Genomic DNA, 20,369 nt, shown 5'->3' with positions numbered 1-20,369 from the left:
CACTCCTGCCCTGCGGTGCTACTGGCTTCCCTCCTCTCCTCTCCCCCTGGCTGCTGCGGGGATGTTTCAGGATGGAGAGCAGGGGGAGAAGCTAGTAAATTGTTCCTTTTTTAAATTAACACACTTGCTCACTGTGTCTATTCATAATTGAAGAATAGTCAACTGTGTTTACTATGCTTCCGTTTGTGAATGAACAGGAAGCCAGTCAGCACAGAGCACTTCCTATCCATTCACTGTGCAGTGCAGCTGAGGCTGCAGAGAAAGGTGTGGGTGTGTTTGAGCTTTGGGGTGCACACCCTAATTCAATAGGCTGTGCACACCTATGCTGGGCAGTAAGGGGAATTGGCACCAGACATCGTAAGTAGGGTGTGCCCAGGCATACCTGGCACACCCCCTGTGCACACCTTTGAGCTTTGGATTTTAACCTGTTTGATAAGGCTTTGACAATAAAATCTGGAAGCTGATTGGTTATTCTGCAAAGCCGCCCCAGATTCTATGTGCACCCCGTTTAGTAAATCTGCCCCCACTGTGGCTCCTGAAGAACATACTGTACTTGCATGAACATTTTTCTGCTGGCAGTTCAGCTTTAAGAAAGATAGAGTAATAGGGAAGTGGTGAGAGGTGCAGGAAACGAGCCAAAAAACTCTTCCGCTCTTCTGTTGTCACACAATTACTGTCTGTCTGACGGAGGCTCACATTCCGTATACCATCGTATATACACCTTCATCATAGACGGTCTGAGGAGAGAGGTGAGTTACTTTACTATTGCTGCATGGATGGAGAGCAGTGAGGAGATTTCCTATTTATTACAAGGACAGTGACATACCTGGTCCTATAGGAGGGCCACATCCCTAGGGAAGGACAGTGACATACCTGGTCCCATAGGAGGGCCACATCCCTAGGGAAGGACAGTGATCATACCTGGTCCTATAGGAGGGCCACATTCCTAGGGAAGGACAGTGACATACCTGGTCCCATAGGAGGGCCACATCCCTAGGGAAGGACAGTGATCATACCTGGTCCTATAGGAGGGCCACATTCCTAGGGAAGGACAGTGACATACCTGGTCCCATAGGAGGGCCACATCCCTAGGGAAGGACAGTGACATACCTGGTCCTATAGGAGGGCCACATTCCTAGGGAAGGACAGTGATCATACCTGGTCCTATAGGTGGGCCACATCCCTAGGGAAGGACAGTGATCACACCTGGTCCTATAGGTGGGCCACATTCCTAGGGAAGGACAGTGATCATACCTGGTCCTATAGGTGGGCCACATTCCTAGGGAAGGACAGTGATCATACCTGGTCCTATAGGAGGGCCACATCCCTAGGGAAGGACAGTGATCATACCTGGTCCTATAGGTGGGCCACATCCCTAGGGAAGGACAATGATCATACCTGGTCCTATAGGAGGGCCACATCCCTAGGGAAGGACAGTGACTGATCATACCTGGCCCTATAGGAGCGCCACATCCCTAGGGTAGGACAGTGATCACACCTGGTCCTATAGGAGGGCCACATCCCTAGGGAAGGACAGTGATCATACCTGGTCCTATAGGAGGGCCACATTCCTAGGGAAGGACAGTGATCATACCTGGTCCTATAGGTGGGCCACATTCCTAGGGAGGGACAGTGATCATACCTGGTCCTATAGGTGGGCCACATTCCTAGGGAGGGACAGTGATCATACCTGGTCCTATAGGAGGGCCACATTCCTAGGGAAGGACAGTGATCATACCTGGTCCTATAGGTGGGCCACATTCCTAGGGAAGGACAGTGATCATACCTGGTCCTATAGGTGGGCCACATTCCTAGGGAAGGACAGTGATCATACCTGGTCCTATAGGTGGGCCACATTCCTAGGGAAGGACAGTGATCATACCTGGTCCTATAGGTGGGCCACATTCCTAGGGAGGGACAGTGATCATACCTGGTCCTATAGGAGGGCCACATCCCTAGGGAAGGACAGTGATCATACCTGGTCCTATAGGTGGGCCACATCCCTAGGGAAGGACAGTGATCATACCTGGTCCTATAGGAGGGCCACATTCCTAGGGTAGGACAGTGATCATACCTGGTCCTATAGGAGGGCCACATCCCTAGGGAAGGACAGTGACTGATCATACCTGGCCCTATAGGAGCGCCACATCCCTAGGGTAGGACAGTGATCACACCTGGTCCTATAGGAGGGCCACATCCCTAGGGAAGGACAGTGATCATACCTGGTCCTATAGGTGGGCCACATCCCTAGGGAAGGACAGTGATCATACCTGGTCCTATAGGAGGGCCACATCCCTAGGGAAGGACAGTGATCATACCTGGTCCTATAGGAGGGCCACATCCCTAGGGAAGGACAGTGACATACCTGGTCCTATAGGAGGGCCACATCCCTAGAGAAAGACAGTGATCATACCTGGTCCTATAGGAGGGCCACATCCCTAGGGAAGGATGGTGATCATACCTGGTCCTATAGGAGGGTTACATCCCTAGGGAAGGACAGTGATCATACCTGGTCCTATAGGAGGGCCACATCCCTAGGGAAGGACAGTGACATACCTGGTCCTATAGGAGGGCCACATTCCTAGGGAAGGACAGTGACATACCTGGTCCTATAGGAGGGCCACATCCCTAGAGAAAGACAGTGATCATACCTGGTCCTATAGGAGGGCCACATCCCTAGGGAAGGATGGTGATCATACCTGGTCCTATAGGAGGGTTACATCCCTAGGGAAGGACAGTGATCATACCTGGTCCTATAGGAGGGCCACATCCCTAGGGAAGGACAGTGACATACCTGGTCCTATAGGAGGGCCACATCCCTAGGGAAGGACAGTGATCATACCTGGTCCCATAGGAGGGTTACATCCCTAGGGAAGGACAGTGATCATACCTGGTCCTATAGGAGGGCCACATCCCTAGGGAAGGACAGTGACATACCTGGTCCTATAGGAGGGCCACATCCCTAGGGAAGGACAGTGATCATACCTGATCCTATAGGAGGGCCACATTCCTAGGGAAGGACAGTGACATACCTGGTCCTATAGGAGGGCCACATTCCTAGGGAAGGACAGTGACATACCTGGTCCTATAGGAGGGCCACATCCCTAGGGAAGGACAGTGATCATACCTGGTCCTATAGGTGGGCCACATCCCTAGGGAAGGACAGTGATCATACCTGGTCCTATAGGAGGGCCACATCCCTAGGGAAGGACAGTGACATACCTGGTCCTATAGGAGGGCCACATCCCTAGAGAAAGACAGTGATCATACCTGGTCCTATAGGTGGGCCACATCCCTAGGGAAGGCCAGTGATCATACATGGTCCTATAGGTGGGCCACATTCCTAGGGAAGGACAGTGATCATACCTGGTCCTATAGGAGGGCCACATTCCTAGGGAAGGACAGTGATCATACCTGGTCCTATAGGAGGGCCACATCCCTAGGGAAGGACAGTGATCATACCTGGTCCTATAGGTGGGCCACATTCCTAGGGAAGGACAGTGATCATACCTGGTCCTATAGGAGGGCCACATTCCTAGGGAAGGACAGTGATCATACCTGGTCCTATAGGAGGGCCACATCCCTAGGGAAGGACAGTGATCATACCTGGTCCTATAGGTGGGCCACATCCCTAGGGAAGGACAATGATCATACCTGGTCCTATAGGAGGGCCACATTCCTAGGGTAGGACAGTGATCACACCTGGTCCTATAGGAGGGCCACATCCCTAGGGAAGGACAGTGATCATACCTGGTCCCATAGGAGGGCCACATTCCTAGGGAAGGATGGTGATCATACCTGGTCCTATAGGAGGGCCACATTCCTAGGGAAGGATGGTGATCATACCTGGTTCTGTAGGACGGGCCACATTCCTAGGGAAGGACAGTCATCATTCCTGGTTCTATAGGAGGGCCACATTCCTAGGGAAGGACAGTCATCATTCCTGGTTCTATAGGAGGGCCACATTCCTAGGGAAGGACAGTCATCATTCCTGGTTCTATAGGAGGGCCACATCCCTAGGGAAGGACAGTCATCATTCCTGGTCCTATAGGTGGGCCACATTCCTAGGGAAGGACAGTGATCATACCTGGTCCTATAGGAGGGCCACATCCCTAGGGAAGGACAGTGATCATACCTGGTCCTATAGGAGGGCCACATCCCTAGGGAAGGACAGTGACATACCTGGTCCTATAGGTGGGCCACATTCCTAGGGAAGGACAGTGATCATACCTGGTCCTATAGGAGGGCCACATCCCTAGGGAAGGACAGTCATCATTCCTGGTTCTATAGGAGGGCTTCACCTCTAGGAAAGGATAGTCATAATACCTGGTTCCGTAGGAGGGCCACAAAAAAATCTAGACTTTACAATCACTTTAAGACAATTTTTAAAGGGTTGTGTGAAGGTAAAGTGACCCTGAAGCCTGTAAGGGGACACTTACCTCTACAGCTGGCTGTGAATCAGAATTCCACTGTCTTCAAGCAGTACAGCCAATGCAAGGTCTTCGTCATTGGGCAGCTCTGGGAGTGGCTCCTCCCACCTGTTCCTCCATCTTTACAGGACTCGGTCCTAACCTATTGGCTGGCTGGAGGAGACATTGAAAGCATTGAGGGAACTGAGATGTTCAACGCTCCTGTTAGTGCTGGATGACCGACCTGGAGACTGTACTACTTACTATTATTATTACTATTACTATTATTACTGCTTGAAGATGGTAGACTTCCATCTCGCCACCTTCCAGAGAGTTTGCATTTTTTGGAAAGTGACAAAGTCCATTTAGGTCATTCTTTTTTTAACCTTGCAACTTGAAGCGTATCTAAACCTGAAAGCAAAAATGTAATATATTGCAGTTTACAAATTATTCGATGTGATGGCTGCATCGGTTTTCTTTTTTAGGCTTTTTTCCCCTTTATTTTCATCTGGTGATCTTGCCAATAAGTGTTATTTTTTTTTGCAACTTCCCTTGACAGACCCAAGCTTTCCAACAAAAGTTGATGTAACTGCTTATAAAGTGTTAGCTGAAGCTCAACTTCAGTTTGTTAGTTCATGTAAATCTGCTAGTGCAGGGGTCTTCAAACTATGGCCCTCCAGTTGTTCAGGAACTACAATTCCCATCATGCCTAGTCATGTCTGTGAATGTCAGAGTTTTACAAAGCCTCATGGGATGTGTATTACCACAACAGCTGGAGGGCCAGAGTTTGATGATCCCTGTGCTAGAGCATCTAATGCTACCCTCTAGACCAGGGATATGCAAATTGTGGCCATCCAGCTGTTGCAAAACTACAAGTCCCATCATGCCTCTGCCTCTGGGTGTCATGCTTGTGGCTGTCAGAGTCTTTCTATGCCTCATGGGACTTGTAGTTCTGCAACATCTGGAGGGCCACAGTTTTCATACCAATGCGGGTGTCTCTGTTGCTCCTCTGTAGATGGAAGAGCCACCCTACGTCTAGAAGGGTGTTACTGTTGGGATCATCAGGTTAAAATAATAAAACAGCCTAAGAAAAATGAAAACTAAAAAAGCCACCACATCTAATGATTGGTAAACTGAAATATATTCAATTTTTTGTTTTGTGGGATTAGATATACACTGTATTTCCAAAGGTATTGGGACGCCTGACTTTACACGCACATGAGCTTTAAGGGCATCCCAGTCTTAGTCCGTAGGGTTCAATATTGAGTTGGCCCACCCTTTGCAGCTATAACAGCTTCAACTCTTCTGGGAAGGCTGTCCACAATGTTTAGGAGTGTCTATGGGAATGTTTGACCATTCTTCCAGAAGCACATTTGTGAGGTCAGGCACTAATGTGGACGAGAAGGTCTGGCTCGCAGTCTGCGCTCTAATTCATCCCACAGGTCAGGACTCTGTGAAGGCCAATCATGTTCCTCCACCCCAAACTCACTCATCCATGTCTTTATGGTCCTTGCTTTCTGCACTGGTGAGCAGTCATGTTGGAACAGGAAGGGGCCATCCCCAAACTCCTCCCACAAAATTAGGAGCATGAAATTGTCCAAAATGTCTTGGTATGCTGACACCTTAAGAGATCCTTCACTGGAACTAAGGGGCCAAGCCCAACCCCTGAAAAACAACCCCACACCATAATCCCCCCTCCACCAAATGATTTGGACCAGTGCACAAAGCAAGGTCCATAAAGACATGGATGAGCGAGTTTGGGGTGGAGGAACTTGACTGGCCTGCACAGAGTCCTGACCTCAACCCGATTGAACACCTTTGGGATGAATTAGAGCAGAGACTGCGAACCAGGCCTTCTCATCCAATATCAACCTCACAAATGTGCATCTGGAAGAATGGTCAAACATTCCCATAGACACTCCTAAACCTTGTGGATAGCCTTCCCAGAAGAGTTGAAGCTGTTATAGCTGCAAAGGGTGGGCCAACCCAATATTGAACCCTCAGGACTAAGACTGGGATGCCATTAAAGTTCATGTGTGTGTAAAGGCAGGCGTCCCAATACTTTTGGTAATCTAGTGTACTTTAAAGTGGTTCTAAAGGCTGGAGGTTTTTTTCTACCGTCATGCATTTTATGCATGAAGATAAAAAACGTTCTGTGTGCAGTGCCCCCCCCCCCCCTAATCTTTACCTGAGCTCCCTCTGATACAGCGATGTTCACTATAGCCTGGGCTGTCTTGGGACTCTCGCTCCTCATTGGCTGAGATGGCAGCGGGAGCCCGTTGGCTCCCTCTGCTGTCAATCCAAGCCATTGAGCCAATGAGGAGAAAGTGGTGGGATAGGGCCATGTGTCTCATGGGAGTAAGTACACAGCTGTGCCCCATGGCAAGCAGCTTTCTCAAAGTGCACTGTTCGAGGGGGAGGAGCACCCCTCACATTTTTGTAAATATTTTATTCTATCTTTTCATGTGACGACACTGAAGAAATGACACTTTGCTACAATGTAAAGTAGTGAGTGTACAGCTTGTATAACAGTGTAAATTTGCTGTCCCCTCAAAATAACTCAACACACAGCCATTAATGTCCAACAAAAGTGAGTACACCCCTAAGTGACAATGTCCAAATTGGGCCCAAAGTGTCAATATTTTATGTGACCACCATTATTTTCCAGCACTGTCTTAACCCTCTTGGGCATGGAGTTCACCAGAGCTTCACAGGTTGTCACTGGAGTCCTCTTCCACTCCTCCATGATGACATCACAGAGCTGGTGGATGTTAGAGACCTTGCGCTCCTCTATCTTCCGTTTGAGGATGCCCCACAGATGCTCAATAGGGTTTAGGTCTGGAGACATGCTTGGCCAGTCCATCACCTTTACCCTCAGCTTCTTTAGCAAGGCAGTGGTTGTCTTGGAGGTGTTTGGGGTCGTTATGTTGGAATACTGCCCTGCGGCCCAGTCTCTGAAGGGAGGGGATCATGCTCTGCTTCAGTATGTCACAGTACATGTTGGCATTCATGGTTCCCTCAATGAACTGTAGCTCCCCAGTGCTGGCAGTACTCATGCAGCCCCAGACCATGACACTCCCACCACCATGATTGACTGTAGGTAAGACACACTTGTCTTTGTATTCCTCACCTGGTTGCCACCACACACGCTTGACACCATCTGAACCAAATACGTTTATCTTGGTCTCATCAGACTACAGGAGATGGTTCCAGTAATCCATGTCCTTAGTCTGCTTGTCTTCAGCAAACTGTTTGTGGACTTTCTTGTGCATCATCTTTAGAAGAGGCTTCCTTCTGGGATGACAGCCATGCAGACCAATTTGATGCAGTGTGCAGCGCATGGTTTGAGCACTGACAGGCTGACCCCCCCACCCCTTTAACCTCTGCAGCAATGCTGGAAGCACTCATACGTCTATTTCCCAAAGACAACCTCTGGATATGACGCTGAGCACAGCACTTAAGTTCTTTGGTTGACCATGGCGAGGCCTGTTCTGAGTGGAACCTGTCCTGTTAAACTGCTGTATGGTCTTGGCCATCGTGCTGCAGCTCAGTTTCAGGGTCTTGGCAACCTTCTTATAGCCTAGGCCATCTTTATGTAGATCAACAATTCTTTTTCTCCGATCCTCAGAGAGTTCTTTGCCATGAGGTGCCATGTTGAACTTCCAGTGACCAGTATGAGAGAGTGAGAGCGATAACACCAAATTTACCACACCTGCTCCCCATTCACACCTGAGACCTTGTAACACTAACGGGTCACATGACACCGGGGAGGGAAAATGGCTAATTGGGCCCAATTTGGACATTGTCACTTAGGGGTGTACTCACTTTTGTTGCCAGTGGTTTAGACATTAATAGCTGTGTGTTGAGTTATTTTGAGGGGACAGTAAATTTACACTGTTATACAAGCTGTACACTCACTACTTTACATTGTAGCAAAGTGTCATTTCTTCAGTGTTGTCACATGAAAAGATAGAATAAAATATTTACAGAAATGTGAGGGGTGTACTCACTTTTGTGAGATACTGTACAAATGGAGACCACTGGTTTTAATAATATATTACAAAGAGATTTTATAAAGTTATTTTTGCAGGTTGATAGGGTTGCATCCTTGGGAACTTACAAAACTTCTTTAGTGAGGTTCTCTATTTTCATAAACTGCTTCCCTTTTTTTAGTTTGCTGACCTTTTGGTCTCTATTTTACACATTTATGAGAAATAGCCTGTGAATCATCTTCTCAATCACTAAAAAAGTCCCCAAGTTGGATGTAACACTAAAGCTAAAATGGTGTTAGCGGGGGGTGTTGTATGTGAGCAGACTAAAAAATTCTAACTGGGATCCAACCAGAAAATGATTCATGGCTAGTGACTATGTCCCATCCATTCACCACTTTATTGGTGGAATCAGCAATCCAGTTCTGAAACCTGGCCTCCCAAATCCTTACTGCAGTCCTCTGGCCAACAAGTGATTCAGATCCAGTGGATGTCCATCTTTTATTTAATTACAGGGAACACACAATATTGCAGGGTGGGATCCTGAGAACCTGCTATGTAATAGGCTTAATACCATATTTGCATATTTAAAAAACCTAAATGGTAATTCTTAATGGAAAACCTGAGCCTGGGACCATGAACACAACCGGCTTGATGAAGGTAATTTCACATCAGAAAGCCCCCATCACATCAGATGTTCCCCTTCACATCAGATGTCCCCCATCATATTACAGGTCCCCCCCATCACATCAAGATTCCACTATCACATCAGAGGTTCCCCTCATCCTATCACAAATCCCCCCATCACATTAAAGATTCCTCTGTCAACATTAGAGGTCCCCCCCATTACATCAGAACCCCCCTTCACTTCAGAGGTCCCCCATCATGTCACAGTTCTCCTGCCCACGGGTGGTATGTAACAAAGAATAAGTGTTCTTATATGGTCTTTGTATACACCACTTTAGGTCTTGTTGCCCCCTCAGGACCAAGGGTATCCAAAATACACTGAAAGACAACAACAAAAGAAGGGCGCACTGACCTTGTGCATTACCTCTAAAAAAAGGTTTATTAAAATCCAAAGACAACATACATTATACTCACAAATGCGTGATGATAGCGCACACAGTGGCGGCCGGTGTGTTGGGGGCGCAGGGGCGCCGCCCCCCCCCCCCCCATCCATGCCTCCGGCCCCCTAATCTGCATGCAGGGGTGCCGGACGCATGGAGCTTGATGGGGATTTTTTTTTTTTACATCACCTAATTAGAGCCAGAGTCTCTAATAGGGTGATGCAAAGGGTGGGCTCGGGGCGTAGAGCAGTGCGTCCCGAGCCCACCCATTGTGTGACAATAGCGAATGAAAATTCGCTATTGCCACACCGATCCTCCTCCTGGCCAATCAGGAAGCGAGTCCGATACGCGCTTCCTGATTGGCTGCAAGGCAAACCTCATGCCATTGGCCGAGGAGAAGGCGGGAGCAGGAGGACTGCAGGACGACGCGACGGGGGACAGAGTGAGGTGAAGCCACTGTCGCCGCCGGGACTGAAGAGAAGCCGCCGCCAGGTAAGTGCATTGGTCTCGGGGGGGGAAGCCCACACTGCATTGAAGGGGGCACGCTGTGGCGCTCTGCATTGATTGGGGGGCATGCTGTGGCGCCCTGCAGTGATTGGGGACAATGCTGTGGCGCTGTGCAATGTTTGGGGACAATGCTGTGGTGCTCTGCAATGATTGGGGACAATGCTGTGGCGCTCTGCAATGATTGGGGGCATGCTGTGGTGCTCTGCAATGATTGGGGGCACGCTGTGGCGCACTGCAATGATTGGGGACAATGCTGTGGCGCTCTGCAATGATTGGGGGCATGCTGTGGTGCTCTGCAATGATTGGGGGGCATGCTGTGGCGCTCTGCAATGATTGGGGCATTGCTGTGGTGCTCTGCAATGATTAGGGACAATGCTGTGGCACTCTGCATTGATGGGGGCATGCTGTGGCACTCTGCAATGATTGGGGCCAATGCTGTGGCACTCTGCAATGATTGGGGGCAATGCTGTGGCACTCTGCAATGATTGGGGGCACGCTGTGGCGCTCTGCATTGATTGGGGGCATGCTGTGGCACTGTGCATTGATTGGGGGCATGCTGTGGCACTCTGCATTGATGGGGGCATGCTGTGGCACTCTGCATTGATTGGGGTGCACGCTGTGGCATTCTGCATTAATTGGGGGGCATGCTGTGGCACTCTGCATTGATTGGGGGGCATGCTGTGGCACTCTGCATTGATTGGGGGCACTCTGTGGCATTCTGCATTGATTGGGGGCATGCTGTGGCACTCTGCATTGATGGGGGCATGCTGTAGCACTCTGCATTGATGGGGGCATGCTGTGGCGCTCTGCAATGATTGGGGGGCATGCTGTGACGCTCTGCAATGATTGGGGCATTGCTGTGGCGCTCTGCAATGATTAGGGACAATGCTGTGGCACTCTGCATTGATGGGGGCATGCTGTGGCACTCTGCAATAAATGGGGCCAATGCTGTGGCACTCTGCAATGATTTGGGGCAATGCTGTGGCACTCTGCAATGATTGGAGGCACGCTGTGGCGCTCTGCATTGATTGGGGGCATGCTGTGGCACTGTGCATTGATTGGGGGCATGCTGTGGCACTCTGCATTGATGGGGGCATGCTGTGGCACGCTGCATTGATTGGGGGCACTCTGTGGCATTCTGCATTGATTGGGGGCATGCTGTGGCACTCTGCATTGATGGGGGCATGCTGTAGCACTCTGCATTGATGGGGGCATGCTGGTGCACTCTGCATTGTTGGGGGCATGCTGTGGCACTCTACATTGATTGGGGGGCACGCTGTGGCACTCTGCATTGATTGGGGGGCACGCTGTGGCACTTTGCATTGATTGGGGGGCACGATGTGGCGCTCTGCATTGATTGGGGGCACGCTGTGGCACTCTGCATTGATTGGGGGGCACTCTGTGGCATTCTGCATTGATTTGGGGGCATGCTGTGGCACTCTGCATTGATTGGGGGCATGCTGTGGTGCTCTGCATTGATTGGGGGCACGCTGGTCACTCATTTTTCTGTTTGCGCCCCCCCAAAAATTTTGAGCACCAGCCGCCACTGAGCGCACATTAAAAACAAGGGAACCGGTCATCTCCAAAATAACCAGGGAACCCCTGTACTGGATAACCTGCTGGTGTCAGCAAATGTCTGGCTGGGCTGACGCGTTTCAAGGGAGAACTCTATTTTGGAGACGACCGGTTCCATTGTGTTTTTTGTGCGCTATCATCACTCGCTTGTGAGTATAATGTATGTTGTCTTTGGATTTTAATAAACCTTTTTAGTGGTAATGCACGAGGTTGGTGCGCCCTTCTTTTGTTGTTACCCCTATACATAAGTCCTGCCATCACATCATTGGGCCCTGATCACATCAGAGCCTCTCCACCAAATTATAGTTCTCTCATCACCACAGAATCCCTCATCACATCAGAGACCTCCCATCACAGTGCCCCCCAGTCCCCTTATTACACAGCACCCCAAAAGCATACAGTAGTCCCCATTACAAAGATCCCACTCAAACAGTCCACTCTTCACATTAGAGCCCTACGTTTTGCATTTAGCGACGTGGAAGAGGTCCAGAGGTGAAAGAGTGTGTCCTGGCCCCACAGCGTCATTTGTTGCTATGGTGCTGGTGGCTGGTCCTACGACACAATTGGAACTCATAATGCTTTTCCAGGGCAAACTGGGTCCCATGGTCCGACTCCTGATACCAAAGGGGGAACCCAGATTGGCACCCTGGTTTAGAAACACTGATTTACCACAGCCCCTCCTTAATAGCCAATGTCACCGAGACAGGGAGCCTTGTCCCATAATCTCCAGGCCCCAGTGACTAAATAAAAGAACAACCTCATTGGATCTGTGCCGCTAACTGATTAACGGTCAGCAGTTAGGTGCTGCAAGATACAGTGCGGCTTCCTAGGTGGACCAATCAGTGGTGTATTTTAGTTATGTGCTGCCCTAGGCAAGACTAAAATTGGGCGCCCCCTCCCCTTTCAAAGTAAATTTGCCCCACTCCTTCCTTAACGGATGTGACTCCCTCCAAAATTGTAGTCAAGTCAAGCATGAACCCCTGAGATCTCACAAGAGGGGGGGGGGGTGTTTGTGAGAGAGAGAGAGGGGGTGGGTGAGAGAGAGGGGGAGGGGGGTGGGTGAGGGAGAGAGAGAGAGAGAAGGGGGGTGAGAGTAAGAGAGAGGGGGTGAGAGAGAGAGAGGGGGGTGAGAGAGAGAGAGAGAGAGAGAGAGAGAGAGAGAGGGGGGTGAGTGAGCGAGAAAGGAGGGGGTGGGTGAGAGAGAGGGGGGTGGGTGAGGGAGGGAGAGAGAGATGGGGGGTGAGAGAGAGAGGGGGTGAGAGAGAGAGGGTGAGTGAGAGAGAGAGAGAGAGAGGAGGGGTGAGAGAGAGAGAGGGGGTGAGTGAGAGAGAGAGGGGGGTGAGAGAGAGAGAGAGAGGGGGTGGGTGGGTGAGAGAGTGGGGGTGGGTGGGGGAGGGAGAGAGAAAGGGGGGTGAGAGAGAGGGGGGATGAGAGTGAGAGAGAGAGGGGGTGAGAGAGAGAGAGAGAGGGGGGTGAGTGAGAGAGAGAGAGGAGGGGGGTGAGAGAGAGAGAGGGAGGGGGGGTGAGTGAGAGAGAGAGAGAGGGGGGTGAGTGAGAGAGAGGGGGTGAGAGTGAGAGAGAGACACAGAGAGGGATGAGAGAGGTGACTCTAGCAACCAGTGGCCAATAGAGTCTCAGATGGAGGGGGGGCAGCTTTTTTGCTGCCCCCCTGCAAAGTGGGCCAAAGTGGGCCTAGGCCAAAATACAGCACTGGGACCAATGAGTCTTCAGCAGTTCATTACAAATGGAGGGGATTGAGACTAACCACTGGCAGAGCAGCTATTATTCATTCACCACTACAGGTTGTGATGGGTCACTTTGGAATTTCCATTTGCGGTCTTTTAAAAGTTAATACAATTATTCATTTTAAAAATCGTACTTTATTGCAACAACGTTTAAATCCCAAACAGCCCCTTTTAATAATTTTCCTTGCAAATCCCTAGAAAAGGTATAAAAATTGTCCCACAATCTTACTAAACTCCACATTATTGTATCTCTTTATTCATCTTCTCTCTTCCTTTGTTTCTTTTGCATTCGTAAGACATCGTATTTCTCATTTTCCTTTGACTTAGCTTCAAGGCGAGCCGCTAGGGGAATGGCTGACTACTCCATACGGAAATACAACAATGGGGATTATTTTGCAGTTCGTGAATTGTTTGCCCAAGGAATGTTGGGTTACGTTCCTGGCTCTACCTCGTACATGTTGAAGCTCCCCCAAGTCTATTGCCCCATCCTGGCATCATTCCTCATTCTGCAGTTGTTTTTTCAGTCCTTCTTCCTGTCTCTGTTGGTCGTTGGGATATCCTTGGTTTCCATTCATTTTCTTATGACATTTGCGTGTCGTAAATTGATAAAGGAATGTCACAACGGTGATTTACTAAACATTGAAGAGTCCTACATTTCAAGACCCAACTCCTGCTTCTGGGTAGTCGAGTCCGGGGGTCGGATTGTAGGGATGGTGGGTGCCCGGCCTGCTCTGAACTCCAGCAACGACATGTCACTACAACGCTTGTCCGTGTCTAAAGACCAGCAACGCCGAGGGATCGCCAAGGCCCTGTGCTTGAAGGTTTTTGATTTTGCTCGCCAGCAAGGATATAAACGTGTCATTCTAGATACATCAACTTTTCAAGTCAACGCTCATAAACTGTATCAACACTTGGGTTTCAGGAAAACCAAAATAATACCAGGCAGAACTAGACTTGGAAGGTTTGCAAACATGTCTGTGGTGTTCTACAGCTATGAGCTCTAGATTTGATAATACAAGAGAGGGACTGCTATTGCGGGGACATGTGTGGAAGATACTGTATATGGGGGTTACGGTAGATAGATAGATAGATAGATAGATAGATAGATAGATAGATAGATAGATAGATAGATAGATAGATAGATAGATAGATAGATAGATAGATAGATAGATAGATAGATAGAGCTTTTCTTAACTTTCTTACCCTTGAGCAACCCTTAAAATAGTTTTTAGGTTTTCGGGACACTGCTAAAAAAGATACTGTGACGGCGTTCACCGTCACTGTGAGTGAGGGACAGGTACTTGGGGGAAGCTGAGAGAATGGTTTGGATGGCTTCAGATGGGAGAGTGAGATTTGTCAATGGTGGCTCTCAAGAAATGTGGAGATTTGATCCCACTTTGCACTGCGAGACCTGTGGCCTGTTGCCATGGAGTCTGTGACACCTAGATGTGTATTCCATGTGTTTCAATGTAGTAGACGGACAGATTGTCATCGGCAGTTTTGTCCTATTGTCTATCTATTGAGGTGGGGTGTGGATTGTGTTATGTCTGCCTGTCCCATTGTTAAATGTTAATGACCTCACATTGTTCTGTCCAGATAATTAGTTCAGGTTAATTCTGTTTCTGTATACAATTACATTTGCATAGGATAATATAATCAGGCAACCCCTGATCTGTGTGTAGTAATTTGATCAGGAGGGGGATGTGCTCATGTGTGTATAAATTGAGTGTGAAACTGTTCAATAGAGGAGAAGGTTCCAAAACTTGTACAAGCTAAGTTGTTGGCTAGCTTTGTATGGGGGCGGCTGGGAAAATCTGGTATATATGTTAATGACTGCAAGGAAGCCGTATACTGACGGAAGACCACAAGTACAGTGTGGGTCGGCGGTTTCCGTTACAGATACTATCAGCAACTCATGGTGCATTAGCATTATCAATTCATCAATATGTTGTAGAAGGTCATGTTTTTTTGTGTATGCATGTGTGTGCATGTGTGTGCATGTGAATGTGTGTGTGTGGGGGGGGGGGAGGGGGGGCGGTAACAGTGTTTCCTGTAATTAAGTGTATCCTATGTTCTGCTTATTACTCCTTCATGTGGAATTCTCTCCAGAGATGACAGGTCCTCTTCACAGCCCTGGCGCTATATAGAAATAATTACCTATATCTAACATTAAAGTACATTGAAGAAGTCTCAACGGCCACCCATCTCTTTCTGTCCTCTCCTTCATTCAGAAAAGTACCTATATTATTTTTAGTCGATGAGGGGATCCTGTCATTCATCCACCTTTCCCTCAATCACAGGACATGGTACATTCAGTGAAACCAATACAAGGACTTTTAGGAATGGCGGAGAGAGGACGGAAAGGGGCAGGCAGCCATTGGGACTTCTTCAATGTGCTCAGGGCAGCCATCAGAAATTTTACACAGCTTTAGGCCTGGGCCCCTCCGGGCCTGACAACCAACAATCCCCAGGGCCGTCCCACCAAATCTGCCTACTAGCCATTCCACCGAGGAATTCAGTGCACCCACTTTTGTTTTAACATTCTTACAACTTAATATATGAAAATGAATCCAATCCAGCAAAGAAACATCTCCATATATTCAGCAAAGAGAAAGCCCAATCCAGCAAAGGGTTGGCCTTATATATTCAGCAAAGAGACAGCCCAATCCAGCAAAGAGATGGCCTCATATATTCAGCAAAGAGACAGCCCAACTCAGCAAAGAGACATTCCTTCAGCTGCATCAGCTTAGTCTGTGGCCATTCTGCTTTAGCAATTGCTAGTTACTACAGCAGCAACAACTCAAACTCGTTGGTTGGGCCTGGGCAGCTGGGCCCCATGGGACGCCCGGGCCCCCTACATGTGCATGGGCTGCCCCCCCCCCCCCCCCCATGGCTGCCCTGAATGCACTGCAATGTTAGACTCAAGTCCAGGGCTGCCATCACTGGAGAGAAGATTTCTACACTACGGGACAACCATGAGGACACGGCATACACTTAATTTTAGGTAAGTTATGTAAATAAAGCAATAGCGGCAAAAAAAATGTTTACCTAATATTTAGCTTTAAAGAATAATATTTTGGAATACCTATCGTTTTGGACAAGTAGGATAATTTTTTTATAGCCTCTGCTCTATAATGCAAAATAATTTTTATTAATAATCTTGAAATTAAATGAATAATATTAAGAGAACAAATTCGCAGATTGTTGTGTTCCACAAGATGGCTGATGGCCATGATTAAGGCCTAAAGGCCGAAATGCGTTGGGCTTTTTTGACTGTTGTTTACCTGTATTAATAAAACAATATTTGAGTTGACTTTAAAGTGATTGTAAAGTCTCCTTTTTTTTTTTTTTTAAATAACAAACATGTCATATTTACCTCCTCTGTGCAGTTGGTTTTGCACAGAGCAGCCCAGATCCACCTCTTCTTGGGTCCCTCCTACCTGCTCCTGGCCCCTCCCTTCTGTCGATTGCCCCCACAGCAAACAATTTGCTTTGGGGGCCCCTGAGCCGAGCTGCAGCCCCGTGTGTCCATTCAGACACGGAGCTGCTGTTTGGCCCCGCCCCTCTCTCCTGATTGGATAACTGACTTTCATTGACAGCCACAGGAGCCAATGGCGCTGCGGCTGTGTCCCAGCCAAAAAAGAATGAGAGTCCTTGATGGCTGAGAGACTTGTGAACATCGCTGGACAGAGAAGGGGCTCAGGTATGTATTAGGGGGTTCTAGGAAGGCTGTTACACCCAGAAAGTGTTTTATCTTAATGCAAAGAATGCATTAGGATAAAAAACCTTCTGACTTTACAACTCCTTTAATGGCACCAGCCTTGCTCCTTTATTTTGCATGGATTGTATGTGAAGGTTTGTAGAGACTTCCCAGGCTGAGGTCCTTGTATTTGAGGCTGACCAGGTATTACACAGGAGGTAGTAGCTCGGATGGACCTGTTACATTAGCCTTTCATACATTGGTGGTAATTGTAGGTGGGAGATTAATTCCCTCATGGTCACATTTTGAGGAATGTCCAACAAACCTGGAAGAACCCTAGGATATCATGGAACTCTGTTTAGGAAGGGATAGATACATTCTCATAGTGTAGAGTGCCACGGACGGCTAAATGTACATTGGTGTCATACCACTGGTTCTGCTAAGTGCTGATTGACCTGGAACCATGGAGGCACCATAAGACGGGAGGTCAATCAACCACAGCTCAGGGAACCCCTAACAACCTCTGGAGAAACCCTAGGGTTCTACGGAACCATGGTTGAAAATCCCTTGTGGGTGAAGACCAGTGGCGGCTGGTGCTCAGTAATTCGGGGAGAATGGCAAACCAATGCGCCCCCCCCTCGGTCGATCGGGTTGTCGGGTCAGTCGGTCAGTTAGTAGGTGACACATTCCTCCCCCCTCTGCCTCCTTACCTCCTCACCTCCTCCTTCCTCTTATCGGGAGCCGGGTAGTGCTGGATGGCTGAGCCGCTGTCCTCCTCCAGGCGCCGTGTGTCTTCTGCCTCTTCTTGGCCATTGGCCAGTAAGATCACTTCTCCTTTTGGCCAATTGGGAAAGGGGTCTCACAACCCTCTTCCTGATTGGCTGGGAGGAGAGTCAGTGTGACAATAGCGAATATTCATTCGCTATTGTCACACAACTGGGGGCCCCGAGTCCACCCTTTCTTGAAGCCTATTAGAGCCTCCGGCTCTAATCATGTGGATAAAAAAAAAAAAATCCCCTATTGGAATCCATGCGTTCGACACTGATTTCAGGTGGAGGTGGGGGGGGGGGCTAATCCATTATAGGACAATATCCCCCCGGACAATATCCCCCCTGGACAACATCCCCCCAGACAATATCCCCCCTGGACAACATCCCCCCAGACAATATTCTCCCTGGACAATATCCCCCGGACAATATCCCCCCGGACAATATCCCCCCTGGACAATATCCCCCCTGGACAACATCCCCCCGGACAATATCCCCCGGACAATATCCCCCCGGACAATATCCCCCCTGGACAACATCCCCCCAGACAATATTCTCCCTGGACAATATCCCCCCGGACAATATCCCCCCGGACAATATCCACCCTGGACAACATCCCCCCGGACAATATCCCCCCGGAAAATATCCCCCCTGGACAACATCCCCCCAGACAATATCCCCCCCGGACAACATCCCCCCGGACAATATCCCCCCGGACAATATCCCCCCCCGGACAATATCCCCCCGGACAATATCCCCCCTGGACAATATCCCCCCTGGACAATATCCCCCCCGGACAAAATCCTCCCGGACAATATCCTCCCTGGACAACATCCCCCCGGACAATATCCCCCCCCCCCGGACAACACCCCTCCTGGACAACATGCCCCCTGGACAATATCCCCCCCAGACAATATCCTCCCTGGACAATATCCTCCCTGGACAACATCCCCCCGGACAATATACAATATCCTCCCTGGACAATATCCCCCTAGACAATATCCCCCCTCTAACCCTAACCCTATGTCCCGGGGGGATATTATCTGGGGGATGTTGTCCCGGGGGGATTATGTCCAGGGGGATGTTTTCCGGGGGGATATTGTCCAGGGGGATATTGTCCTGATACCGGATTAATCACACAGAGAATTGTTACAAATTCCTAGATATGGGAGATATAAACTAAAGGAACATCTGGCTCTCTATTACATTCTGCACTGTCTGTTTTTTCTGTTAATAATTCGTAAAAAAAAAAAAAAAAAAAAAATGTAATACTACACTTTATTAAATGTTATTAAAATGTTATAATTATTAATTTAGCACATTTATTTTTTATTTTTCTATAATAGCTTTACAGCGGATTTTCATTTAATACATTTATGGTCACAGGAAGCTTACAAAAAATATATATATATTCTTATATTTATACATTGTGGTTATTTAACCTCTACCCAACCACCGTACTCATACAGCGCATCTGGAAAGTATTCACAGCGCTTCACTTTTTCCACATTTTATTATGTTACAGCCTTGATTCCAAAATGGATTCATGTCAATATTTTTCTTAAAATTCTACAAACAATCCCCCATAATAACAAAGTGAAAGAAGTTTGTTTGAAATCTTTGGAAATGTAATAAAAAATAAAAAACAAAAAATCCCATGTACATAAGCAGGGCTGCTGATAGGGGGGGGGGACCACCAGTCCTCCTGTAGGGGGCCCAGGCACACAGGGGGGCCCCAACAGCACGGGGAATCGGTGCAGTCGGGTTTGGGGGGCAATCACTGTGCTTCCCTGCACTGTAAAAAAAAAAAAATAATAATAATTAAACATTGTAATAAATAATTTTAAAAATTGTAAAATAAAATAACTATAAACTCTTAGCAGAATACAATGTCGCAATGAGTCAGTCGGTGTCCAATTTGTCCACCGCAATGTCACAGTCCCGCTATAAGGCGCTGATCGTCGCCATTGCTAGTTAAAAAAAAAAAAGAAATAATAAAAATGCCATAAATCTTTTCCATATTTTGTAGACGTGATAACTTTTGCACAAACCAATCAATATACGTTTATTGGGATTTTTTTTTTTTTTTTTTTACCAGAAACATGTAGCAGAATACATATTGGAATAAAATGATAAAGACATTTTTTTTTTATTTTTTTCTATATTGGCTGTGTTTTATAGCAATGAAAAGTGCAGCGCTAAAAAATGATTGATACAATCCAGTGACAGTGTATCAAAACATAAGTGAAAAGGGAAACAAATAAATACAATAGTGAAAAGTCCCAAGTAGTGATCGACTGATATAGCTTTTTCATTGCCAATACCGATATTTTGGTCATCTCATATCAGTATTGGCCGATATTTTCGTACATTTAAAAATGTTTTTTTTTTTTTACTTGACAGGTACTCTTATGGAGAGATCTGGGGGTCTGAAAGACCCCAAACCCCTCCTCTGCACTTAAAAGCATTCAAAACACCAAGTTTGGCTCTTTTGAATGCTGTCATTTTTTAAATTTGGCGCTGTGCACCCGGAAGTGATGTCATGGCATGGAGACCCGATCAGAATGCGGCTTTGATCCCGCTCCCCACTCGGCAGCGGGGACTCCGATT

General features: G+C 48.0%; 1 protein-coding gene across 1 annotated transcript; it reads left to right on the top strand.

Moving 5' to 3' along the window:
* The first annotated feature begins 643 nt into the window (after nt 1–643).
* LOC309565026 (putative N-acetyltransferase camello) lies at nt 644–14,363 on the top strand. Its single transcript, XM_082269761.1, has 2 exons — nt 644–749; nt 13,620–14,363. Exon 2 carries the CDS (start codon nt 13,643–13,645, stop codon nt 14,294–14,296), a length of 654 nt encoding a protein of 217 aa, XP_082125887.1. The 5' UTR covers nt 644–749; nt 13,620–13,642; the 3' UTR covers nt 14,297–14,363.
* Nucleotides 14,364–20,369: the final 6,006 nt, after the last annotated feature.

The sequence above is a fragment of the Pelophylax lessonae genome, assembly GCF_965119305.1.
Source record: "Pelophylax lessonae genome assembly, chromosome: 1".
NCBI classification, from domain to species: Eukaryota; Metazoa; Chordata; class Amphibia; order Anura; family Ranidae; genus Pelophylax; species Pelophylax lessonae.
The sequence above is the reverse complement of the archived record's forward strand: the minus strand, read 5'-3'. Positions and strand labels throughout refer to the sequence as shown.

Excerpts from the sequence above, each read along its gene's own strand:
- LOC309565026 (XM_082269761.1), top strand. The coding sequence starts at position 13,643 with ATGGCTGACTACTCCATACGGAAATACAACAATGGGGATTATTTTGCA.